Source organism: Aspergillus vadensis (assembly GCF_003184925.1).
Source record: "Aspergillus vadensis CBS 113365 unplaced genomic scaffold BO88scaffold_1, whole genome shotgun sequence".
In the NCBI taxonomy this organism is placed as follows: Eukaryota; Fungi; Ascomycota; class Eurotiomycetes; order Eurotiales; family Aspergillaceae; genus Aspergillus; species Aspergillus vadensis.
Genome location: NW_020292039.1, coordinates 828,915 through 854,226, shown reverse-complemented (window position 1 = coordinate 854,226; position 25,312 = coordinate 828,915). Strand labels below are relative to the sequence as shown.

Genomic DNA, 25,312 nt, shown 5'->3' with positions numbered 1-25,312 from the left:
CTTCATAATTTTCTTGAAAATCCTTCCGTTAGTTCCTCTGATAATGCTCCTGATAATTTATGTTTGGGTAGATAACTTGGTTTGAAGAACTGGAATGATTAGGGCTTTTTGAGAGACTCTGCATTGCTGGTAAATCTTTTACTGAATGCTACATGGAGGTATTGACAAAAACATAGACAAAGATACTCTGCTCGGAATAACCTGGGCAATGCTAACATTCATGATACCAGGAATAATCGACTAGTGACTGCTGCTAGGCATGTTGATCGAGCCATGAAACTATCTCAGTTCAACCAACCAGAGGACACCGAATGCCAGCCAAAAGTCCAATTATATCCAGGATACCAAGTCGCGTTCATATCCTATCTTCGCCCACCAGGCAAGTTCGCTACTTAAGCCCTTAACATATACTTGATCTAGCTAACGGTCGTAAAGTCATTTAACTCCATAGCTCATCTCTGGCCGGGATGACTCTCCAACACCATCCACACCAGCTTCTATGCTGTCCCCGCTCCTCTCTAGTAAGATACTCGCCTGTTTCACGCTCATCTTCGTGCTCTACTACGCAAGCACCCACCGTGACTCGTTTTTTTGCCTTGTGTTTGACGCGGCCCCCGATGCCGATGATCTCCTGTCGAAAGTAACCCGGCTCTTCTTCCTCACGATGCTCCCAGCCGTCATGGGCGTGGTTGTGGTGTCGTGGAGGACTCTGGCTGTGACGATGTTCGTAGTAGCGGCCATAGTCAGGGGGGCTCCCTGAGGCTTCGTCCGCTTCGCATTCTACCTCTAGCTCAATTTCTTGGGCCGCGAGGCAATCCTCTCCTCTACCACACTTGACGCCTTGACAGCCTTCTCCGATTCCAGTGCCGAGGCCGCCAAGATAGGTACTATAACGGGTGCGCCATGTCCATACCCGTCGGTAGGTTGTATCGCTGCTGCGTACTTGGTGTCCGCATTGATGACAAAGCCATATAGCATCATCGCAGGAGCAAGGCGTACGTTGATAGGCCGAAATGATGGACCGAGGAGGATGTGAAGGTGTTTGTGTGTAGATGTTGTGTGAATGGGCATGTTCGTAGGGTGGCTCGATAAGCTCATTCAACGGGGCCGTACGACAAGTGGTGCAGAGACGACGAATGCGGTGTCTGAGCATGTGGCTGGATGGAGGCTTGATAACACAATTCTAGATGGCATAGGTGTCAGTATTCACATGGGACGACACAGAACTTGGTGGAGCGGACTCACCCGGCACACAACCTTGGAACATCGACGGCATTCAGCCACCATATCTCGGGCGCATTTGGAAATCTTGCCACTGGTCAGGCGCCCGGAACTTCTGGCATTCTGGCTGAGCAAACGCATAACCGACTTGACGCTGTCGGGAATGCAAGCCCCGCTGTCCAACATGTCCGATAGTGTCTCGATATACTCGTTTTCACAACGCAAGGTCTGCTTAACCAGCTGCGGGCGATAGGGGGACAGATTGGCGTGGAATTGACGGCATGTTCGTGAAAGGGCGTGTAGAGTATTCAAATCCACCGAGCGAGCAATAGCCTTGATAATTCTGTATCCGCAGTCAGCACACCATACCGAACCAGACACTGGAGCGGCCTGGTTCAAAGTGTCTCATACGGATAGCAGCTCAGAGCAGCTGAGAAAGCATTCCGATTTGGGTTTTGTTGTGGCGCTTTAGGGATGGGAGAAATGCTGTGTAACGGGTCTGCGGAGCGATCACTGTCTGCGGATACATCCGCTGCACGATGCGGCTCGTCCGGTTTGACAGGTAATAGTTCGGATAACCCAGGCTTTCTGGGTTCTATGTAGGGATGTAGGAAGGGATTGGAAGGGCCCGAGATATGATGCGGGCTAAGCGCATCGTCGTCGAAGTCAATGAAAACCACCATTCTGTTTCGAGGGAAGTATTTATGGCACAGGCGGAGGGGAAAGAAATCCACAGATTCCGAAGAGGCTTGCTAACCGGCAGCAACCTGAATGAACGAGCAACAAGAATTGAGCACTAGAAGCGAGACAGGCAAGCCAGATCAGTCTAGTTGGGCCATTATAAGTATATAAGACGTCCAAAGAAACACAGGAAGCCTGTTGAAGGCTACAGTGGGATGATACGGCAGGGAAACATCCAGCTCCGCTCCGTATTCGGCGCGGGTCCTGAAGATCAACAGCAGAGTGGTTCGTCTCGGCGATCGAGAACCCGTGGGCGATTTGGCTGGGTCAGATGGGGAATCCCAACGTGGAACCGAAACCTTCAGGGGCGGTCCTTATTATATTCGAGGCAGACGAGTCATATCCAACACGCCTCGTGGAAGATAGATCGGGAACGATGTTGGTTGCATCGATTTCTCCCAACGTCATGCCTTGTTGGGGTCACGCGTCGGCCGCCAGTCAGGTGTCACGCCTTTCCCTATCGGGAAGGTACATTTCTTTCTCTCTCCGCTCCTCCGCATTTGCTCGGCTTCCCTCTTCTTCCACTTTCTATTGCAATGTTAGACTCAATGAAGAGAATGAAGTTGGCACCATTATAAACAGGACTCTGTAATACATTCCATATGTTCTATCAACTCAATTGGCCGTGGATGATACCCTCTACGCCCAAGGATGGACTCGAACATCTCCCTCCACGGCGGCCAAAAGGAGGGGCGAGACTCATCTTACCCCACCAGGCAGTTGGAGTCACTATTTCTATCTTATCGGGGAAGTCGGGGCATTTCCCGAGGATAACTGATCGCCTCTATCGTATCCCCTAGTCGAATCCTTAGGGACAAATATACTTCTTGCCTTGTGTTTCTTCCTCTTCTCTACTACTTGTACTTGACTATTCTGCTGGACTCATTCCTCCGCAAGAACCCCCCTCCCGCATCGCAGACACCCCCCGATCACGCCATCAAGATGCCATTGAACTCCAAAGCTGTCTATTCTCGGCTCAACCCCGATTTTGTCCCTTTCGCCAGTCGGAGGAGTACGGTACATAGCACAAAAGGAATTGTAACGTGTACTCAGCCATTGGCAGCCGCCGCAGGCCACAGAATCCTGAGTGAAGGAGGCAATGCCGCCGTACGTTCTTGAGGAACCCCGTCATCTTCTGAGATGTAATGCTGACTTTGGCATAAGGATGCTGCTGTAGCTGTCGGTCAGTGGAATAAATGACTTTCGAGAGAAGATGAAACTAAGAGAAATGTGTCTACTAGCTGCGGCATTGAATATCACAGAACCCTCATCCACAGGCATTGGTGGAGACATGTTCTGTCTCTTCTATGATGCCAAAACGAAAAAAGTCCATTCATTGAACGGCTCGGGTCGCTATCCTGCCAATGCGACCCTCGAAAAGGTGAGGAAGGATCTGAACCTCGGCCCAGATGAGTCTGGAAAAATACCAATGACCAGCGTCCTCGCTGTGTCTACTCCCGGTGCAGCGGCAGGCTGGGTTGATACTGTGGAAAAATTTGGTAGTGGAAAACTCTCTCTGGAGCAGATCTTGCGTCCTGCTATCGAACTTGGCGAGGAAGGCTTTCCTGTCTCGGAGCTGGCATCTTTCTTTGTAAGCGCACCTTCACTTCATCCGACTTATACAAGCAAGCTGACTGACTCCCTGCAGTGGCACGAAAGCGAGCATCTGATTCGCGCAGCATCGCCGAACTACCATGAGATGCTCAAAGCTGACCCGAACGCTGAAAACGGTGTTCGGAGCCCTCTCCCCGGAGAAATTCTGAGAAACCCCACACTGGCCCAGACATTCCGAGCGCTTGCCGCAGAGGGAAAGAAGGGATTCTACGAAGGACGTGTTGCAGAAGAACTTGTCAAAGTCGTCCAGGACCTGGGAGGCTATATTACCCTGGAAGACCTGAAGTTCCACGCCGAAACCGGAAGTCAGGAAACAGAAGCTATCTCCCTCAAATTCACCGGTCAGGATATCGTCGAGAAGCAGGCCGCCGGTACAACCGGCGAGGCTAACCAGGGAGTGGAGATATGGGAACATCCACCAAACGGACAGGGTATCGTGGCTCTCATGGCCTTGGGTATCCTCGAGGAACTAGAGCGCACAGGAAAGATCCCAAAGTTCACTGAGGCACAGCACAACTCCGCCGAATATCTACACGCAATCATCGAAAGCCTTCGCATCGCTTTTGCCGACGCCTCCTGGTGGGTCACCGATCCCGATGTGGAAAAGGTCCCAAGCAAGGAACTTATATCCCGCGAATACCTCGCGGAGCGTGCCAAGCTCTTCAACCCTGATAAGGCGTCCGATATCCTTGATCATGGCAGTCCAGCCCACAACCACTGTGACACGGTATACTTCGCAGTGACAGACAAAGAAGGAAACGGTATCTCCTTCATCAACAGCAACTACGGTGGATTCGGAACATGTATCATACCCAAGGGATGCGGATTCACCCTCCAGAACCGGGGTGCCAACTTTTCACTGACCCCCGGGCATCCGAACGTTCTGGCCCCACGCAAGCGACCCTACCACACTATTATTCCCGCATTGATCACCAACGTCTCCGACGGATCTCTCCACTCGGTATATGGTGTGATGGGCGGCTTTATGCAACCCCAAGGTCACGTCCAGGTCCTCCTCAATATGCTTGCATTCAACTACCACCCCCAAGCTGCGCTCGATTCCCCTCGAATCTGCATCTCCGCTGGGAACGCCGATGAGGGAAAGCCCATCGACAGAACGGTCTATGTTGAGGAAGGTGTCAGCGATGCTGCGGTTGAGGGCCTGAAGAAGCTGGGCCATCAAGTTGAGGTTCTGACTGGATGGAAGAGAGGCATGTTCGGCCGTGGACAAATCATTCGTTGTCACTACGATGATGGGAAACTGGTGTACAGCGCTGGTAGCGATTTGAGAGGTGATGGAATGGCGATTCCAGCCCTGTGAAGTACTCCTCCGGTGGTTCAGAACCTTATTGTTACGAGCTGAGACAATACGTATCCTAGAATGTGCCAATGCAGCCTAGATAAATTTGATTCAAAGGTACCCCACAGCGCGCTTAGAATCTCATAAAATGAGAGGAACAAAAGTAGAAATTACCCGCTAGTTTTCATACGCTTCATCGCAGAAATAGCACTTTTCAAAGGAGAAGAAAAGAAAACATTAGAAGTAAAATATAAGTCCACATATAGAAAACTAGTCATATCATTCATAATAATCATGAAGTGCAGGCAGCATACATCAAACGTAAGATACATGAGAATAGAACCGAAAATAGGCTAAAATGCTTTCATAAAAAGGTCACAAGCACCCCAAACCATATGCTATTCCCGCTGATGCATGCATGCTGTGAATCTGCTGCGCAAAAAATTGCAAAGAAAAATAGACAAAAGAAAACAAAGAATAAATAAATACATCGAGCTGACAGAGAGAGAAAGGTAGAAAGCGAACCTAGGACAGCATTACTAAAGGGGTAATGAATTTGGTTCCCATGCAAACTACCATCAGTGAGCAGCAATCGCACCCAAGAGAGTCTTCAGCTTGGAAGGTCCACTGGGTGGAGGAGACGGCTCGCGTCGATGTCTGTGATGACGATGGCGATGTTCTCCGCTACTGCGGTGATGGCGACGTTGCTCGGGTTCCTCCCTTGCCCTTGCTTCCTGCTCCATCTCCATTCTCTTGCGCTCTTTGCGAGCTTCACGCCGAGCTCGAGCCTCTTCGTCGTCCTCGGGACGTGGTCGACTGGAGCGCTCACTGCTGCTCTTGCCTTCTTGCGACTGACGTTGACTCTGGTGGGAGGATGACCTTCTCTCACGATCTTTGTAGACGTTAGCGGAGGCCTTGGCAGCGTTGATCTTCAGAAGTGGGCCATTGGTGTCTGACTGACCCTCCATATACTTCAGGAAGAAGCGAGGCTTGGGTTCTGTAGATTGGGTGTGGCGCGACGACGAGCTGCTCTTGCGCTCGCGGTCCTGGCTTCCAGAGTGATCTGACCGTGGGTGTGACCTGGTGTGTGCGCTCTCTTTTCCGCTCAAAGATCGTTCGGATTGTTCCAAGTTCCTCGATCTTGCGCTTCGCTCAGAGCGCTTTGCGCCTTCTCGCTCCCGCTCCCGTTCAAGTTGTTCACGTTGTTCGCGCTCGCGCTCGCGTTCGCGCTCTCGGTGTCTGCGCTCACGCTCTTGTTGTTGGCGCTCTTGCTCTTGTTGCAGACGCTCTTGTTCTTGTTGTCTGCGCGCGCGTTCTTGCCGTCTTTGCTCACGTTCGCGCTCACGCTCGAGCTCACGTTGGCGTTCGTACTCTTGTTCCCGTTCCCGTTTCCGCTCGTCGCGATCCCGGTCACGCTCCCGCTGCCTGTCCTTTTCTCTCTCTCTTCCACGGTCCGAAGAGCGGCGCTCTTTCTCAACAACCTGAATCTTTTGCTTCTGCTTCTCTTCGTGAATCCTCTTGGACTCCTGTAAAGCTTGTGCCCATCGACCTACGATGCCAATACGCTCACCCTTTGGCCTTTGTGATCGATGACCATCAGAAGAGCTCCTGGACTCCTTCCGATCATAGTCGGCGTCGGGCGATTTTCTGTGCCTCCTACGTGAATCTTTCCGGTGGACTGCTGCGGTGGCGGCAGCGGCGGCTGTGGCCCCAGCTAGGGCTCCAGCTAGGACTTCACCTCTTGAAGAATCATTAGCCTCGGTTTCTTCTGACGGCTCTGAGCTCGGATCTGCTTCATATCCTTCGCTTTCGCCCTGTTCTTCCGGTGGGGGTGCTGCGACTTCTGATGGCTCGATAGGAACGGCTCTTTCAGCGGGAGCTATATCTTCTGCCGGTCCTGGTCCATCGACTGAACCGGGTTCGTCAGCAGGTGCAGGATCTTCTGCGGGTACTTCCACAGCAGCAGGCTCTTCCACGGCAGCAGGCTCTTCCACGGCAGCAGGCTCTTCCGCGGCAGCAGGCTCTTCCACGGCAGCAGGCTCTTCCGCGGCAGCAGGCTCTTCCACGGCAGCAGGCTCTTCCGCAGCAGCAGGCTCTTCCGCAGCAGCAGGCTCTTCTACAGCAGCAGGCTCTTCTACAGCAGCAGGTTCTTCTACCGCAACGGGCTCCTCCGCTGCAGGAGTAGGTTCTTCCGCTGGAGCAGGTTCTTCAGGCTCCTCCACCGGGGCAGGCTCTTCTGCAGCAGGAATAGCCTCTTCCGCTGTAGCAGGTTCTTCGACCACAGCGGGTTCTTCAGCAGGGGTAGCTTCTTCCACTTCAGGCTCTTGCTCCGCGGCAGGCTCATCTACTGGAGCAGGTTCGTCAACAGCTCGTTCAGCGGAAACCTCTTCCACAGACGAAGACTCTTCTGCCGGCGGTTGTTCTTCAGCGGCAGTGTTCTCCTCGGGAGCAGGTTCTTCAGCCGAAATTTGCTCTTCTTCAGCCGGTGCGGGCTCCTCGGCGGCGGGCTCCTCGACAGTTTTTTCCACCGGGGCAGGCTCTTCGATAGGTTCAGGCTCTTCGGCAGCGGGCTCTTCAGTGACAGGCTCGTCCGCGACGGGTTCCTCAGCGGCGGCTGGCTCTTCAACGGTAACAGGTTCCTCGGTGGCGGGCACCTCGACAGCTTCTTCGACAGGTGCAGGATCCTCAGCCGGTTCTGATTCTTCAACGGTAGCCTCAGCTTCGGGTTCAACAACAGCTTCAGGTTCCTCAATCGCGGGCTCTTCAGAAGCAGCGGGCTCGTCGGCGATAGGCTCCTCAGCAGGAACTTCCTCTTCAGCGTCGGCCTCTACTGGAGCAGACTCTTCAACTGGGGCAGTCTCCTCAGGCGCAGGTTCAGGAGGTGTCTCATCTGGAGCTGGAGGTTCTTCAGCTGTAGGTTCTTCAGCGATAGGTTCTTCTGCAGGAGCGGATTCTTCGGGCACTGCTTCTGTGGCCGGCTCTTCGGCGGGAGCTTCTTCAGGAACTTCACCGACACCCTCTTCTGCTGGCACTTCCTCAGTCGATGGTGTCTCTTCAGGGGCCGCTTCTTCTGTTACTTGCTCGGGTTCTTCGACATGAACTGACTCTTCTGCTGGCGCATCCTCGGCGAGATCAGCAGGAGGCTCCTCAGATCCCGGTGCGGCACCCTCGGCATCTTCGTTCGGAGTCGCTTCTTCGCCTGCGGCCTCCGCGGGAGGCTCCTCTGCAACTACTTCCTCGGTCGGCTTGTCGTCAGCTGGCTCTTGAGCATCTACCGGTTCATCCTCGCTAGCTGCTTCCGGAGTAGTCTCCGCTGCCGCTGGAGTTTCATCGGTAGGCTCTTCAACTGACTCCGATGTCGTGGCTTCCTCAGGAGATACCTCCTCGCTTGCTGCCTCCTCCGCTGCGGGTTCTGAGGCGGGTTCCGCTGCTTCTGCATTTTCCTCGGCCGGTACATCTGCTGTGTCATCCGCGGTGGGCTCTTCAGCCGGAGGTTCTTCTGCAATACTCTCTTCGGCGGGCTCTTCCGCAACAGCGGCTTCCTCAGCAGGTGTCTCGGTGGGTGTCTCTGCAGGTGGCTCAGCAGAATCTTCTTCAGCGACAGGTGATTCGGTAGACTCTTCGGCGGGTGCTTCGCCGGAGTCAACTTCTGCTGCTGCCTCATCGGTTGTTTCAGGCTGTGCGGCCTCTTCAGGTGACTCTTCGGGGGCAGCGGCCGGTTCTTCCGGTGCCTCTTCAGTTGCATTTGCTGGTTCTGCTTCGGGTTCAACGTTGGCATTGTCCGCCGCTAAATCTTCTGTCGACTCTGGAGTACCCTCGTCTGCTGGTGCTTCATCCGCAGTTTCTGTGGTGTCGGGACTAGGTTGTTCCTCTGGAGGTTGATCCTCCTGTCCTTCTGGAGCGACAGGGGTTTCCGTAGATTCTGGCGCAGGCTCAGGTTGTGCTTCAGCCTCATGTTCTTGAGTCTCCGCTTCTGCAGCCGGTTCTTCGGGCGATGCATCGCCGCTGTCGGCTTCGGGGCCCTCGTCGTTGCTAGGGGGCTCAGCCTCGCCCTCTTGACTCTCTGCCGGTGGTTGTTCTGTTGCGTTCTCCCCGTCCTTACCAACGTCGATCAAGTCGGCCGTCGTTGGTTCCGTCGACGATTCATCCTCGGGCTTGGCGTCTTCAGCCGCTTGTTGTTCGGCTTCTTCTTTTTCGGCTTCGGCATTATCATGTTCTGCAGTAGGATCACCTTCTATGAAGTCATCCTCTATGTGTAAGGTCAGCTGACTTTGGGAACTGAGATGACCATCAGGCATACCATTGCTGGGGGCTTCAGTGTTCTCCTCGGGCGGTGTATCATCTATATCCGCCGGTGCAGCGTCTGCTTCGACTGGTTCCGGTTCTATGTCCTTTGGTGCATCCTCAACAGGTTGATCACTGGGAGGACTATCTTCCGGTGGTGGGGTGGACTCGTCTGCTTCTGGAGCGGGATTCTCGCCTTCCTCTTTTGGTTCAGTAGTCGTATCGTTGGAGGTCTCTTCAGCCTCTGGCGGCGGCGTTGTTGCTTCGGTGGCACCTGATGAAGCTTAGTACAAGGAAGCAAAGGATGATAACAGTCACGTGAGGTGACATGATAACAACTGTTTCAGGCCAGAATGTATTATCAAAAGGCAGGTACAACATACCTTCAGACTCGGGAGACGTTGAGCCATCAGCAGGGGCACTATCGGATCCTTCTGTAGGGGTAGTCTCGGCGGCCGGGGCATTATCTGGTTCGACGGGGTTGTTGTTATTGTCCTGATCCTTAGGCGGCGTCAGATGATCCGTAGATGCAGTATTGACAGGGTAATATGAAAAGCTAAAAGTTTGACGGTCGAAGGTCTGATAGTGACGCTCGAAAGTCTGGTACTCAAACTTGGGAAGTTGTGCATACTGGACCGGGCGTTGCTCCATTTTCTCCGACATCAACCGGTGCCTCTGGGGTGGGATCGGGAGAGGGGGTTTGCTCTTTGGACAGTTGATTGTCGTTTACGGGGAGCCTTTGCTTATTATTATTGTTGTTGCTCTTCTTTTTCTTGTTGTTTCCTTTTTTACCCATGGCATCGGATCAGTGGCGTTTCTTGGGTCTCTGATGACCTCTTTGTGGAACGGGAATGACAAGCGGATATAAATCTATTGAAGGAAATATGACATATGCCTGTCGAATGTCTAGACAAGGCGCAGAAGACAGGGGGGAAGGCGAATGAAGAAAACCCAAAAATAGGGGCAACGCAAGAAAAAGGAACGCGAAACGAGGGGTGCTGTGTAATTGCTGGGTTAAGCAAACGCTGGGGTATGAGAGGTTGGAAGCGCAAAGGGCAAAAAGGGCATAGGCCCGATGGTCCGCCAACAACATTGTGGTTCCTTTTCGAGGACGAAGACGAGGCGACGTATAGTAGTGCCTTCGCTATCCAGTGCAATGGGTCACTGTCCTGGAATGGCTCGGGCTTGGGGCTGGGGACGTCATGAACGAACTGCCCGACGGCATCTCGTATCATTGGGCCACGTCTCACGGGCCCCATGGCCCTCCCGGACGGACATAGAAAGAGGGTCCTCTTCCGGAAGCATCACTGGGGCAAGGGGATAACCGGCGGAGCACCATCTGCAGCAGAAGCATGCAGTCGCAACTAGCAAGCAGGTGGCGGCGGGGAGTGGATGGACAATTGTGGTCCAGATAGGATAGCAACACCACAGGGAATTGGGTGCTCCGTAGGGTGTGTCATTAGTGTGGTGGGGGTGGTGCCACAGCTCCATCAGAAGTGCTTTCGTAATTTAATTTTTTTTTCCCGTCTGGTGTCAATTCTTTTTGTTTATTTGGCCTCTTGTGGGCAGAAGTATTGCATAGATAGTTCAAAAGTATCGTTGTTAGCCAATGCCCTGCAAGTACTTTGTACGGGATCGTAAACCCAGTGGGAGAGGAAAAAGCAATCGGAGGGTCGATAGAGACCTGCGCCTTGAGCATGCAAGGTCAAATGATTGATCTTAGGCCCAATGAGTGAGCATTCTAAAACAGCCAATCATGCCGGCATCCGGGACAATGAAAGGCGAGAAAAAAAAAAGCCATCGAAAGTGTAAAGGGCGCTGCCCATGGTTACTCCGACCTGTCGAGTGTACCTCATCAACATAGCCGGAGCACCAGTATCATAATCATTCATGCCCAACGGCTGTTGCAGCAATAGTAGTAAATTAGACGCATGGTCCGTGAGTAGCGAGACTGGGTCCCTGGTTAGGGACGAAAAAGCTAGGGGTGGTTGGGTGTAACTAGGGTGCGAATGGTATGAACATGGGTAAGGATTACTGTTGTGACTGTGCACCGTTCGGTGGGTAAAGGCGATCAATCATCGACAACAGCATCACTCCCCATCACCGAGATGACAGGGGGGTAGTGAGGGAAAGCTGGTCGCGAGAGGGGGGCGATGAAGATCTCCAGAAACCTGGTCAAGTCGTACTTCTGGTACTGATGAAGAACCATCGAAGCAAAAACGAAGCAAGCCAGAAGGGTCAATGGAAAAACAAACGCCTGGCGGAATGGTGAGGAAAGGAAAAGAGATAGGGGAGGAGGGAAAGTGAAGCCGGATTCGAAACTCCACCGGACAATTCAGCAGCCGCAGATCACTGGACCACCCAACCAGGAATAGTGGGAATTTCTTTCGATCGGGTTTCAGTTTGAATCATTTCAAAGTGCCTTGATTATTCATGATTTCATTCAACAAGAGGTCAATTCCTCTCAGGCACCATGAAGAAGGGAGGCAAAAATGAAATCGTCCATCGTGTCTCCAATCCCGATGACATTTTCCCGATCCACGATGGGAAAGATCTGTCATCCCAAATCCGCATCGCAATTGCTTCCGAGTAATAATCGAGAGATTGATTCAATAATTCCGAGGAAGGCCCAGATCATGGGCGGTGGGCGAGAAAAGAAGCCGGACTTGTCGCATCCACCGATAAGTGAGGCGCATTGCTGTTCTGGCAGCCGGTGAGTGGCTACCAGTGCACGCCCCCCATCCAGGCCCGTTGAAGGAGGCGTCATTAGTGATGAGATGAATGGAAATGGCTGCAAGCTATGGAGCACACTAAATCGTAATGCTAACTAACCCCATTCCTCCGAGACCCTCCATTTCTCCCTTGGCTACCTGCCCATCAGGCAAGCTGCCCAGCATTGCAGCTCGCGCAGACAGTGTTGTGTTTTGATGGGCTCCCCCGCTCGGGTCTATACAAACCCCAATTCCCAATCATCCCAATCATCCCAATCAGCCAGCACCGATGCCTTCTCCCTCTGGCACAAACACCTTCCACGTCAACACCCCCCTTCCCCCCTCCCAATCTATCTATTGCCATCGCAACTGCCTTAACTCATCATCTCAGATACTCAGCCAGATACCCGAGATCGTTATGTGCGTGTCATTTATTTCATTAGATCTTTCTATTGCCAGCACAGCATGAATCTGTCAGGTTCAGGTCGAGATCGCCCGCAGATCTGACCTAAGTACGTATAGTAAGGTACCCAGTATAGATTACTATCTACACGTAGCGAACAGGCGCCCAAAAGAATTGATGGTCACACAATAGCAGATGCCAGGTCCGACAGAATGACATTCTCTCTCTATGCAAGTTGAACAAATTCGCCATCATGGGGTGCTTTCTTTTTGTCTCCGGCAATCCATTTGCTGACCACCACCGAAACCCTAGTCGATACTTTCGGTGTCATCCCACGCTGGAACATGCAACGGGCCGGATATGGCTGCCTCCCCGCTGGATTTCACCACCATCCCTGGCCCATAGCCTTAATGTTTAATCCATCCATCTGGTGTTACCGCTTATGCATGTTTCCGCTTCGTCCCGGCGGTGCGAATTGCTGGTCCATTCTATTCGCAAATCCCCCCACCTGTGGCCCCGTCAGGTGAAGTTGCCGTCTAAACTATACGCGTACTTTGTGCTTGAGCGCTTACCTGGTCAGCCTGTGCTGTCAAAGTTCTGGCTGCCAATCACCGAGTAAGGTGCTAGAATACGCTTACTAGAAGCGCGAGAGCTATCAGAATCAGCTACACTTGCCTTGGTCTGCGGATGCTTGCGTAACCACTGTTGGTAGTGACATTGACACTGGAACCTATTATGAAACAATGCAGAGTGTTGGAATTGACACTACCCCAAGTTCATCCAATTAATTATTGACTTGGCTATTCTATTGATCTCGACCTCGCTCTATTATCGTTAATCCAGGCGATAGCTGTCGTTCGCCACAGCCTAGCAGGAGGCATCTGGCCTCACTTGGGCTTCATCAAGTCTAAAAATAAACCATCATGCTTTTGGGTATCCTCAAGACGTAAACGTTCTCTGGCGAATTCGAGACCACTTCCACCTGTCATATCGACGCGGACTTGACTCCTAGTACCACCAGGCGTGACCCTTCGAGAAAAAAAAAAAGAAACCCGGCAAATACCCCGAGACAGAAAGCCAAGGAAATGCTTTATGCAACCGTCTAGTATGATCATGACAAGACATGACACTTACCAACAGAATCTAGACCCAAGTATCAGCGTTTGGCACCCAACACAGCGTACCAATGACCATGACTGGTCATAAAGGACGTCATGTTCTCAGAGCATCCATCGATTTCCTCCATCGAGGCCCGTAAACTTTCATCACGAAGAGGACGGAGCTGCTTGCAAACGCAACCAGTCCAAGGATGGTGAACAGCCATCCATTGCCAATGGCATCGATGATTGGGGCGGTGACTACTGAGCCCACGCAGGAGAAGATATTTCGCATGAAGTTGTTCAGTGCGACACCTGCAGAGGATTTCTTGGGCATGAACTCTGTCAGCATGGTCGTTGCCATGCCGAAAATGAGCATCGATCCAACGCCGAAGAAGAAATTGGCAATCATCTACACAAACTTGTCAGTAGGATGTCATAAAGTGCATGAAGCAGAGGTGACAAGCATGGCAGATGTGTGAAACTCTTCTGTCAGACATCAAAGAACATACCGGTGCTAGCCAGAACACGCCTCGATCCGCGCACCATCCATACCAAATCAGTCCAGCAGGGTAGAGCATAGCGCCAAGCCAGGCATTCTCACGCATCCGGTCTTCTGGACGATAAATCAAGTTTCCATGTTCGTCGTATCGTTTGGCTTTCTTTGCCTCCCGTTGCATAATGCTATCCATCCAACGGCCTCCAAAGGTGCTGGCAACAACATATCCGAGCGAGTTGGGTATATAAAGTAGGCCAACGATGATTGTGCTGAAGTTATATGGGCTAGCGCTGAATGTATGCTCAACACTGACGTTTAGCACATAAAGAGATCCAAAAGTGATACTTGCGTAGTATACAGTAAGTAGAACGGGAGGATAGCGCAGGTAAAGAATGATCTTCAAAGGGTCGAGAATCACCATCTTGAGGAACTTCAACCACCTAGTGGTGAACTGAACGACCTGTCGAGAGGATACTCGACTCACTTGACGCCTAATAGGTTCCTCGTGCTCGATATTCGCCTCCTGTGTCTGGAGTTTCGTGTTTGCCAGTGTTTCTGGAAGGGCGAAAAAGATAAAAACCACGGTGAGCCCTCCATAGGCGGCCAGAAACCAAAGCGTACTTCGCCACCCCCAGCGTTCAGCTAGAGCACCTCCTACAATCGGGGCTATCAGAGGTCCACATAGCGGACCTAGATAGAAGATATTCATAGCACGTCCCCTTTCTTGGGGGTCCCAAAGGTCCGCAATGGTTCCTGCACCAACAGCCTGAACTGATGCAGATGCACCACCACTCAACATTCGCAGTACAATAAGCATAGCTATTGAACTAGATATGGCGCAGAGAGAGTTGAAAACGACGAAGAGGCTGAAGGAAACGAGGTATATCGTTCGTCGTCCCAATCTTTCACTGAAAGATGACCACCACAGTGGGAAGATCGACATACTAAGCATGTATAGGGAGATTGATAAATTGGTTATGGTTGTTGAGGTCCCCAATTCCTTTGATACTTGGGAAAGGGAGGCTAGCAGTCACGTAAGTACACGACCAAATCGGGCCACGACTGGAGAAATGGACGACTTACGAAAGAATATTGAGCTACCCATTGGAGCTGCAGCTCCTGCCACTGCTACCACGAATGTGATAAACCATTTCGTCTTCCGCGGATATACCTTGGGGTTCTCAACCTCAGCCAGTAACGAGAGCTGACCAAAAAGTCCCCTTCGTTTCAAACTAGGTACCACTATCGGACCCTCTTTCTCTCCATCTGAAAAGGTAGTGCGGACATGTGATTCCTCGTCTTTGCCTTCTATCACAGGAGTGTCGTCAGAGCCTTGAGATATGGAGTCAGGGTCGCGCTTCTCGTCGATCATCTCATCATTAGATCGTATTGCTTCCGGGTGAGTATGACCAGCTGGGGAAATTTGCACCAATTCGGCATCAGGAATGCCATTTGTTGCTGTCGCCATCTTCCTTTCCGTACTGCCTTTCCATATGAGAGGCTAACAGTCCAAGCAGCACGATAGGCTCGCTTCACAAGGGACACACTAAGAGGTCGGGACAGAATAGAATATCATGCATGTGATAAAATGAAAGTAGCATCCGCTAACTGGCCTTGCCGGCGGGGCCAGTGACAAACTGTTAAGACGAGGTATAAGAGTTGCGTATCATCATAGACTGTCAATAAGTCGTAAGTATAGAAGTGAATAGTGGTGAGAGAGTGTGTATGACGAGCTGGTCGGCCAGATAATACAGTTGGAAAAGATCAAGTTTGGAGTAAGAAAGAAGAGGAGGAAGACTGGGGTGCGTCTTTGCTCATGAGTTAGTTTGTATCAGCCGGGGTTGGTTCGTCCTAATCGGGCAGGAAACTGTATGTGCCTTCCCCACTTGCTCTGGTTGCACCTGCCATTGGATCTCAACAAACCAGGATTCCTTGATAGATCGATTCTGCTTACAAAGGATATAGATCCTGCACGGGCTGCAGGCTCAATTTCCCAGTTCCTTATCTCTACACTACACCTTCTTAAATTATACAAACGTATCTCTGGCCGAGAATCAACATCTCGAGAACCCAGAGAATAACGCCATCTAGCTGAAATTGACAAGCAGCATGTAGTACACCGCTACACACGCAAGGCGCCAGTATGCATACCGCAGTCAAACCCTTTTGGTTGCCAAATACTATCTGACATTTGTGTAGTTTACTCCATAATTACTGACCAGGTACTCGGTCAGTGTGCTAAACCTATGAATCAAGCAGCATCTAACCCTCCCTCCATACTCTAGGGGGCAAAGCCAAATTCAGGGCCAGCCATTCAGAGACCAACCAACTGGTGCCGTCCCATCCGATGGCGGTCATTTCCGCCCCTGATTTGGCACTAATTGGTGCTTTGCCGAGGTCAAGCCTCGCTAGATAGCCGGACGTTAGGTGTCCCGCTCGGTAGTGGGGACTCACAGTATGAGGAACAGGAAGGGAAACAGTATAAACCTCCGAATGCACATGGTACATGATATCACAGGAGCTCACTCTTTGAGGCTCGAGAGTATAACCGCAAGTAAACGATAATTGACATCAATGATGTGATCGAGCTAAATTGCTCGTTGATAAGGGCTCTCGGGGTCCTCTATATGGTATTGATCGTCATGTCGGGGAGAAGAAAAGCACCCGTGACACTATTTCAGCGCAATACTTTCGCCATGTTCTCTCTTACAGTCAGATATCGATTGCTTCATTCAGATCCACGTTGCTCCGACTATCGCTCTATGGACCGTCCTCCCTGATGACAAACTAGGCATGTCAAAGGGTATTACTATGAGATCTAGGAAAATCCCCTCATTCGGGAAACCCCCAAGCAGCAACGATGTCACTCAAGCAGTCTGAACAGTACAATGAACGTAGCTATCCATATTGACAGTACATCTGCAACATCCAAGTCTATCTCCAGGCAACAGCTATCTATGGACGACAAAACCCTCCCTCCAGCCCAGTGGATACACTCCAGCACGACCCGCCGGCTCAGTCACTTGCCCCACGTCCGAGCCAGAGCCAACCTCATAGACAGTTCCAGAATACGAACCCAACCCAGAATGACAACATAATTCACCACCTACTTACCCCGTACATCCAAAGTACCTACCAATACCTATCTATCTACATACCTAACACCCATCATCAATCCACCATGACCGACCGGCCCACCCTCACAGCAGCCCAACAATCCGTCCACAACACGCTCGCCAAATACCCCGGCGAGAAATACGTCGACGGCTGGGCCGAGGTCTGGAACGCGAACCCCACTCCTCCCTGGGACAAAGGCGCCCCGAATCCAGCATTAGAAGATACCCTGACGCAGCGTCAAGGTACAATTGGCAATGCCATCGCCACGGACGCGCAGGGGAAGAAGTACCGCAAGAAAGCGCTAGTCCCGGGCTGTGGGAGGGGGGTGGATGTGCTTCTGCTGGCGAGTTTCGGGTACGATGCGTATGGGTTGGAGTATAGTGCTGCGGCGGTTGAGGCTTCTAGGCGGGAGGAGAAGGAGAGTACTACTAGTGCTAAGTATCCCGTTAGAGATGAGGAGGTTGGTAGGGGAAAGGTGGTGTTCGTGCAGGGAGATTTCTTCAAGGATGATTGGTTGGAGGGGTTGGGACTGGGGTTGAATTCCTTTGATTTGATATATGATTATACGGTGAGTTTTATGATGTCGCTAGACGCTAGAAGAGGCGACGGTCTACGGGTGGTTCTCTAGATGAACAATTACTGATCTTGAGCGTAGTTCTTCTGCGCGTTGAGCCCGTCCATGCGACCTGACTGGGCGCTCCGGCATACTCAGCTATTAGCCCCTTCGCCACATGGGAACTTGATCTGCTTGGAATACCCAAGGCACAAGGACCCAACGCTCCCGGGCCCTCCGTTTGGTCTCTCCTCGGAGGCTTACATGGAGCATCTTAGTCACCCGGGAGAGCAGGTCTCTTATGACGCCCAGGGTCGATGCAGGGGAGACCCCCTCCGTGAGCCAAGCGAGCGAGGACTGGAACGAGTGGCTTATTGGCAGCCTGCCCGAACACATGAGGTGGGCAAGGATGCCAATGGGGAGGTTCAAGACCGAGTATCGATCTGGCGCCGCCGGTAAGGCCATATCCGCGGTAGATGAAGTATCGCCGGGATGGGAGTCACTGCCTTGATTGGTCAATAGCCTAATCTTTGATTGACGTTTTTTTGTTTTATACGCTTCTCTATGTATGTTTGGAGAGTGCGTTGTAATGCTCCCCGAGTCCGTATGTGTGTCTGTAGTAAGCCAACCAGATGACCCGCTTGCTTCCCTCTTCGTCGCCTGGCTCTTCGACATCGCCCGGTTCGATCTTTTCGATTCTCCCATCTCCTTGAATGACATTGATCTCGACACCATATGCCCTGGCGATCGCTTGCAATTCAAGTTGTCCGCCCCATTCGGCTGTCAATTTCACTTTCCTGGTATATTGGTCCAAAGGCTCCTCCATGAATGGTGCAAAGTCGTCCTGGTGGTCGCTGATGAAATCTGCCGCCACAGCTCTAACCGCCCGATACCCGTCATGCTTAGGCGAAGCCACGGTATCAATGCGAGACTGAGTCGGAGGCTGAAGGATCATCCTCTTCGGGTCAGGTTTCAGACCGATGCCTTGCTCGTCCAATTGGCATGCGATGGCAGAGAATAGACAGTGTCCATCCGGGTTTATGTCAACCTCCTTCAACTGTAAGCGCTTGAACACGCCCTCCATGACCTCCTTCTCATTTCCACGATGATCGGTCTGGTTTGCGGCCTCCTCCGCAGCAATTGCCGATTGCGCTGCTTGTTCCGCGGCACGACGTGCTAAACGGGCCTTCTGGCGATTGGGCTTCTTGGGACGAGGACCGGAGGGCTGCGGGGTAATGGGGGTAGAGCTTTGAGGGGACGATGTTGTTGTCTCCGACGGGGTATCTGCATTTTGCTGATCGGGCGAATCGCCAGCCTCATCAGCGTTTCGGTCCCCTTCGCTGGATTCGTTCAGACTGAGGTCTTCGATGCCATCCACGGGCTGGTCTGATTCGCCGTTTAGTTGCGCGATCTCAGCTTGTTGCCGCTCGGAGAGCTCTCTTTGTAGCCTTTCGCAATCATCGTTAACTCCTTTGCGAGTCTTCTTCGTGGCGGACTTCTTCTTCTGAGTGATTCGAGCCTGGAGATCTTTTTGTTCCTTGCGGTGTTTAGCTTGTAGCTCCTCCATCCTGGGAAACGGGGGATGTGCTGGTCCAACTGAAACTCTATGAATGACTCTAAGCAAATTGTCGAGAATCAAGACGTTGAATGAACGCGAAGAGGAGCTATGCAAAAATACAAATCAGGGTATCGTGACAGAGGAGGAAGTTCAATGCTGGACATGCACGAGTGGGATGAAGCTCAGCCCCGCCAAAGCCTGTCGTGACTTTTTCTGGATCACCCGATCGGCCCTTGATGTTGGTGCCTAAGGCAGCAGGTCCCCTGGTCGCTGTTCGGCTACATCGAACGACCGTCGAGAGGAGATAAGATACCGGCAATGATAAGAGCTGCCTCATGTGCCTCTACCAGCTTGATGATTACTGTATACTCTGTACTGATTGAACTCCTGCTGGCCATTGCCACCGACATGTCATGCAAGCCACTACTAATCACTTCAGAAGCACTGCAACATTGTTCTTCCGTTCCGCCCAGCCTCGGTATCTTTTGTGACACTGTAGAGTGATCCCCGGTTGTTCGGGTATCCCCATTATCCCCAGGCGGACCTCCAGGCGGTAAAGGTAATATCTATAAGGGGTAGATCAGCGTCTCTGTCCAGACCTCACACGTGCGGCTGACCGGGTTATTTGCAATCGGTCATCCATTAATTAAACTGACTTCTTCGATTTCCTCTGGCTTTCAAGTACGATATTACCACATAAACCATCATCATGGACGTTCAGCAGTTGTTCAACGTCAAGGTGCGTACTGCGGAGATGCAGAGTAGAGGCCCCGGCCTGTACAGCTTAGCTGGAGATCTAACCATGCGATTAGGGCAAAGTCGTGCTCGTCACTGGTGGCGCCAAAGGAATCGGTCGGATGATCTCAGAAGGCTTCGTAAAGAATGGCGCCACTGTCTATATCTCGTCGCGAGACGCCAAGTCTTGCGATAAAGCTGTAAACGAGCTCAATGCACTTGGCACGGGCAAGGCCTATGCTATCCCTGCCGATTTCTATAAAGAAGAGGAAGTCAAGAGATTGGCTGAAGAGATTGCTAAGCGTGAGAGTAGTAAGTCTAGCCCCTAGAGTGCTGCTCCTTAGGGGAGAGGGAGTGCCAAGTGCTCTAGCTTAACACATTCCCAGAGCTGCACGTTCTTGTCAACAATTCGGGTTCCAACTGGGGTGCCCCGTATGATGAATACCCTTCTTCCGCATGGACACGAGTTCTCACCCTCAATCTTCATCGTGTGTTCGACCTTACCAAGCTTCTCACACCTCTACTGGAGAGAGCCGGCTCATCTGGCGACCCGGCTCGCATTATCAACATCGGTAGCGTTGACGGCATAAGGGTTCCGGCTCTGGAAACCTTTGCCTACAGTGCGAGTAAAGCTGGCTTGCACCATTTGAGTCGTGTCTTGGCACACCACCTTGGAAGACGGAACATCACGTATGTGTAACTCCCATATGATCGCTTATCAACGGCGCTTGGGCTGACCCGGCACTACCCGCAGATCAAACTCTTTGGCCTGTGGCCCATTCGAGAGCAAGATGATGGCTGCCACATTGGAAGCACATCGGGAGGCAATCGAGGGAAGTATTCCTTTGGGTCGCATTGGTACCCCCCAGGATGTTGCAGGTGCGTGCTTGTTCTTGAGCAGCCGCGCCGGCTCGTATGTGAATGGAGCGACTATCACTCTGGACGGCGGTAGCGTAATCGCAGCGAAGCTCTGAACTGTAAGCTGTAAGCAAGAAGGAGTGGATATTCGGGGTAATCCATGTATGCGTATGCAATGCAGAGTTGATCTAAGCCTACATACAGAAGGTCCAACCCAACTAATGGATTGTTTCTTTTAAACTTTTTGATCCGTGGTAGACCTGGCAGTCCGTGCCCAAGTCATGCAAATTATAATGTTCCAAACTTAGTCCAAGCCACCCATCGTGTGTCTCCCCTACCATGAAGAAGGCAATACGACTGGAGGCTGAACAACGAGCTTGACATCATCCCATGGTTGGCATAAGACAAAGGAGGATGTCATGCTGAGCGGTTAACTCTCATCATTGGGAGGAACATGGCTGAAGGGATTCACTCCCTCAACAAACCTTCCACTAGTATTGCAAATGGTTGGCGTTTGCCTGCCTTGCCTTCTGACAATCTCAATATCATCTCCGGTGATCGTCTACTCCAGTCAGCGCACTTCGAAAAAGCAACCTGGTGTTCTACATTTTCCACGCCGAAGGTTGCTGCGGCGATCTTCGCTCGCCGTCAGCCACCTTTTCTAGTGTGCACTAGAACCGTTGGCTAAGAAAATTCCCTCCTATATCGCAAAGGTGCATCTATACAGCCTCCATCTAAGCTCTGGTGACCGATCGCGTGGGGTCGTGATTTACTGGAACGGTATTGGTCCGGACAAATCGCTCATTCTACCAGCGCGGGGCTCTATTGGCACAGAATAAAGATCTCACAGCGGGCTCTCCCAAGATCCTAGTCCCGGTAAAGAGTCAGAAACTGCTGTCGAATTTGGGTAGACTAATCTTTTCTAGTTTCGTCTCTTCAGTCATCGCATGCTGGTATTCGTGATTGGCTTATCCCTTACCGCGCCGGAATCGTTTTGTTCCCGATCTATGAGCATACCTGCCGCGACGCAGTATGTGGAAGCTGCAGGCTAATTTTATCACTCTACATTGTGCGTTGACTATCATTGCGATATTGGTGGCACAAATAGCTCATCTACTGGGACAGATGCATATATTCTTTTCCTGGGTCTTTTGGGATTGGTCGTTCTTTACCCCTACGGCAATCTCCGCGCCATCGATGCATACTTCTTCGGTGTAAGCTCTTCGACCGAGTCAGGGCTGAACACGTTAGTCGATCGTTTCTTTATTCGTGCTATTGACTTTCGGCTCATAGGAGAAAAGTCTGACGTGGATATTATTTTTAGAGTCGACGTTAAGGACTTGAAGCTCTATCAGCAGCTCTTCGTCTACTTTGTCCCAATCGTCTCGAACCTCGGGTTTATCAATATTCTGGTGGTGGTTGTCCGCTTGCTATGGTTCGAGAAACGCCTCAAAGAAATTGGTAAGTACTATAACGAGCTAGTGCTAAATTGCGCGATGTTCACTCTCGCTGATGCGATGAACTTCAACAGCACCTGGTGTCCTTGATCGAAAGAGTAACCCATCGAACTATGATTCCGCTCGCTATGACCCTGAAGCGCATCCTCGGGGGCAGAGTGAGCCTACTACGTCAGAAAACGTACCAGGTGATTCAACAGAGAAGGAAGTCGATGATGGCCAGCGCTTTGTTGGCTCGAAAATGGGTCATGTGGTACCAGAAAGGTGAGAATGTGGCCCGAAACTTGAAGTGACTGTGAGTTGTATTTCTAATCGTCATATAGGCCTAGAAGCACTGGAAGAGTACGACCTGAAAACGACAGCTCAGATCCACCTACTGTTGGTTTATCGCGAAGTATCTCCTTTGCCGACACTACCAAGGCGCTCTACATCCCTTCACCGCAGGAGCGTGACAGAGGTACCTTGATTTCATGGCGCGTTGACGGCCAGGCAATAGCTTATAGGAAATAGGGGTGCCGATAGCAGAAGTCCAACGAGGACCGGGAGAGGACGGTAAGCCTAACTACAAGCTCTGTCGCAATCACTCAGTCTGACACCGGGTAGTCATCGAAGAGGAAGATGAGGACGCCGCAACTGAGCGGAGAAACTCTGAAAACACGGATGACCTGTCTGAGAATGGTAGAAGCGCTACCGGTGGCTTACCATTCGAGCGGGTAGCATCGTCTCTGTTCGTGATCGGAAAACAACCTAGCAGAGCCCGAGAGCCATCTCTGCGGCCGGCCATATCTCTCTCCAAAGACGCAAACCTGCCGGAGCTCTCCATACAAGCAACACTTGGAAGGAACTCGCAATTCCACAACCTGACCGCTGCAGACCGAGAGCGACTTGGTGGCATCGAGTACCGGAGCCTGAAGCTACTCCTCAAAATTGTGATCGGTGCGTATATACAGTTTCGTTCCCTCTTCTGCGTTCAGCAGGCTCATCTGTCATCAAAAGGTTATTTTGTTGGGCTTCATGTGATTGGTGTGGTGTGTCTTGTCCCTTGGATCTTGCATTCGAATCGCAAGTATAGGGACTACCTCGACGAATGTGGTCAAAATGAAGTCTGGTGGTAAGTCCTGGTATATATGCATCTTACAGGCAGTCTGTATATTCTAATATTAATAGGGCGATTTATTCGGCTCAGACGATGACTAGCAACCTGGGATTTACACTTACTCCAGATTCCATGATATCATTCAATGATGCCGTGTTCCCTATGCTGATCATGAGTTTTCTCGCTTACGCTGGAAACACTTTATATCCTTACTGCCTCCGTCTTCTCATCTGGGGCATGTCCAAGTGTATCCCTGAGAGCTCTTCTCTTAAGGAACCCCTGGAGTTCTTGTTGAAGTACCCTCGTCGCTGCTACTTGCTCCTCTTCCGCAGCAAGCCAACATGGATCCTTTTCGGGATAATTTTTGTGTTGAATTTTGTTGATGTTCTCTTGATCCTGGTTCTTGATCTCGACAACCCTGCGGTGAATGATCTACCCGGCGGACCTCGTGTAGCGGCAGCTATCTTTCAGTCAGCATCTTCACGGCACACAGGGACAGCATCGTTCAATCTTGCCGACGTGAACCCGGCAGTCCAATTCAGCTTACTCGTCATGATGTACATTTCGGTGTTCCCTATCGCTATCAGTGTACGAGCCTCCAACATCTATGAAGAGAAATCAATCGGGGTATTCTCATCAGAAACCGATATGGACGAAGGTGATGGCAAGAGATACGTCTTGATGCACATGCGAAACCAACTCAGCTTCGATTTGTGGTACATTTTCCTTGGAATCATGTGCATCTGCATTGCAGAGTCCGGGAAAATAATGGACACCACGAAGCCGGTTTGTGACCCTCCTTTACTGTGGGAAGCATCGCTCTGACCTGAACAACAGGCATTCTCCGTGTTCGCGATATTTTTCGAAGTCGTCTCAGCCTAGTGAGTATAGCCACGCCATGGTTACTGCGCGTAGATGTACCTAACGTATGCACAGCGGAAACGTCGGCCTAAGTCTAGGATACCCGACCGCCTCCACCTCCTTCAGCGCTCAATTCGATATCTTCAGTAAGATAGTCATCTGTGCCATGATGATTCGTGGACGGCACCGGGGACTGCCATATCAGCTCGACCGCGCGATCCTCATCCCCAACAACCGCCTTGTAGAGGATGATAAAGTTGAACCTCGACCAAGTATCTCCCTGCCACGCATTCGCAGTATGGATCCGACGGACAGCAGATACATGAAGATGAAGAAAGCCCATACCAGATAGCAGGAAAACTTTGTCTTTTGGGTTTGGGCGACTCTCTTCAGGCTTTCTTGCTTTGCCGGGGGAGGTGAAAGGTTAATGAGTCTTGGGTGTGTACAGGCTGTCCCACACCGAAGAAGATCTAGAATGTACGTAGACTGAAAGATCATCCCACTTTCATTGTTGCTGCGTGCTCCATACTAGAGATATATCTATCGAGTGCCACGTCAAGAGCTCGACCAACAGATGCCGCGGAGACCCACAGACCTCCTTCATTTTTTTGCTTTATTGGTTTGGTCCTCGTGACCACTCGTTATCTGGCAGTAATTGCTTTTTTTTCTGGATTACTCCTTTTTCTTCACATTTTCTTTTAATTCTTTTTTTTTGGCCTGAATTGTCCAACAACTTATCTCCAGAGTCCATTCAATGCAGCACAAGTAGGGCGGAGGCAGCCGGGGGAAATACCGAAGGGGGGGAATTATTGAGTGGAGCGGCGACATCATCGGGCCCGTGGCGTCATAGTCTCCAAGGGAACTTCATTCTCTACATCGATGGGATGCTGTTGGGTGCTGCCGCTCAATCCGGGCAAGAAATAACAATTATAATCATAATAGATAACCGAAATTCCCCCTGTTAGCGAAGAGTACAAATTCAACAGTCTGAGACTACTTCTCCTTTTTTTTTCTTCCTAAGTTTTCGATCTCAACCAGTATATATTGAGAGTTACACACCGCCGAATTGCACACAAACAAAAACCTTCAAAGGAACCAGCCAAACCGAAGACCGGGTGTTGTGACGTACCCCCCCAAATCGCACGGGAGCTGAACCGCCGCTGGTGGCCAATCCATCTTACACAAAAAACTCCCTTTGTCGTGTACT

The 25,312-nt window shown here is 51.3% G+C and overlaps 9 protein-coding genes across 9 annotated transcripts; 5 read left to right on the top strand and 4 right to left on the bottom strand.

Annotated features, from left to right (window-relative positions):
• Positions 1–128: 128 nt before the first annotated feature.
• BO88DRAFT_377416 (uncharacterized protein) lies at positions 129–2,331 on the bottom strand. The gene is made up of 3 exons (XM_025704401.1): positions 1,633–2,331; positions 1,246–1,564; positions 129–1,183 (listed from the first exon to the last, which is right to left on the bottom strand). Exons 1-3 carry the CDS (start codon positions 1,902–1,904, stop codon positions 440–442), a joined length of 1,335 nt encoding a protein of 444 aa, XP_025568117.1. The 5' UTR covers positions 1,905–2,331; the 3' UTR covers positions 129–439.
• A 175-nt stretch (positions 2,332–2,506) lies between these two features.
• BO88DRAFT_354490 (gamma-glutamyltransferase family protein) lies at positions 2,507–4,993 on the top strand. Its single transcript, XM_025703675.1, has 4 exons — positions 2,507–3,069; positions 3,127–3,145; positions 3,204–3,553; positions 3,611–4,993. Exons 1-4 carry the CDS (start codon positions 2,905–2,907, stop codon positions 4,895–4,897), a joined length of 1,821 nt encoding a protein of 606 aa, XP_025568116.1. The 5' UTR covers positions 2,507–2,904; the 3' UTR covers positions 4,898–4,993.
• A 338-nt stretch (positions 4,994–5,331) lies between these two features.
• On the bottom strand, positions 5,332–9,937 carry BO88DRAFT_8015 (PE repeat family protein). The gene is made up of 3 exons (XM_025713153.1): positions 9,544–9,937; positions 9,177–9,434; positions 5,332–9,125 (listed from the first exon to the last, which is right to left on the bottom strand). Exons 1-3 carry the CDS (start codon positions 9,821–9,823, stop codon positions 5,455–5,457), a joined length of 4,209 nt encoding a protein of 1,402 aa, XP_025568115.1. The 5' UTR covers positions 9,824–9,937; the 3' UTR covers positions 5,332–5,454.
• A 2,158-nt stretch (positions 9,938–12,095) lies between these two features.
• On the top strand, positions 12,096–12,362 carry BO88DRAFT_400007 (uncharacterized protein). The gene has a single exon (XM_025705457.1). The coding sequence runs from the start codon at positions 12,161–12,163 to the stop codon at positions 12,338–12,340; it is 180 nt and encodes a 59-aa protein (XP_025568114.1). The 5' UTR covers positions 12,096–12,160; the 3' UTR covers positions 12,341–12,362.
• Positions 12,363–13,423: 1,061 nt separating this feature from the next.
• Positions 13,424–15,338, bottom strand: BO88DRAFT_439822 (MFS transporter; the record flags this gene model as incomplete). Its single annotated transcript, XM_025709736.1, has 3 exons — positions 13,424–13,783; positions 13,884–14,893; positions 14,954–15,338. The coding sequence occupies 3 exons, from the start codon at positions 15,336–15,338 to the stop codon at positions 13,487–13,489; spliced, it is 1,692 nt and encodes a 563-aa protein (XP_025568113.1). The 3' UTR covers positions 13,424–13,486.
• A 1,624-nt stretch (positions 15,339–16,962) lies between these two features.
• On the top strand, positions 16,963–18,079 carry BO88DRAFT_400004 (putative thiol methyltransferase). Its single transcript, XM_025705456.1, has 2 exons — positions 16,963–17,555; positions 17,643–18,079. The coding sequence occupies exons 1-2, from the start codon at positions 17,052–17,054 to the stop codon at positions 17,997–17,999; spliced, it is 861 nt and encodes a 286-aa protein (XP_025568112.1). The 5' UTR covers positions 16,963–17,051; the 3' UTR covers positions 18,000–18,079.
• Positions 18,077–19,412, bottom strand: BO88DRAFT_7593 (deubiquitinase OTU2). The gene has a single exon (XM_025713111.1). It carries the CDS (start codon positions 19,105–19,107, stop codon positions 18,103–18,105), a length of 1,005 nt encoding a protein of 334 aa, XP_025568111.1. The 5' UTR covers positions 19,108–19,412; the 3' UTR covers positions 18,077–18,102.
• Positions 19,413–19,655: 243 nt separating this feature from the next.
• On the top strand, positions 19,656–20,949 carry BO88DRAFT_400001 (short chain dehydrogenase/reductase family). Its single transcript, XM_025705455.1, has 3 exons — positions 19,656–20,145; positions 20,220–20,523; positions 20,588–20,949. The coding sequence occupies exons 1-3, from the start codon at positions 19,956–19,958 to the stop codon at positions 20,805–20,807; spliced, it is 714 nt and encodes a 237-aa protein (XP_025568110.1). The 5' UTR covers positions 19,656–19,955; the 3' UTR covers positions 20,808–20,949.
• Positions 20,950–21,723: 774 nt separating this feature from the next.
• BO88DRAFT_409689 (putative potassium uptake transporter) lies at positions 21,724–24,457 on the top strand (the record flags this gene model as incomplete). Its single annotated transcript, XM_025707968.1, has 10 exons — positions 21,724–21,760; positions 21,817–22,152; positions 22,223–22,412; positions 22,472–22,605; positions 22,659–22,700; positions 22,752–23,084; positions 23,145–23,259; positions 23,316–24,030; positions 24,082–24,125; positions 24,181–24,457. The coding sequence occupies 10 exons, from the start codon at positions 21,724–21,726 to the stop codon at positions 24,455–24,457; spliced, it is 2,223 nt and encodes a 740-aa protein (XP_025568109.1).
• Between the last annotated feature and the right edge of the window lie 855 nt (positions 24,458–25,312).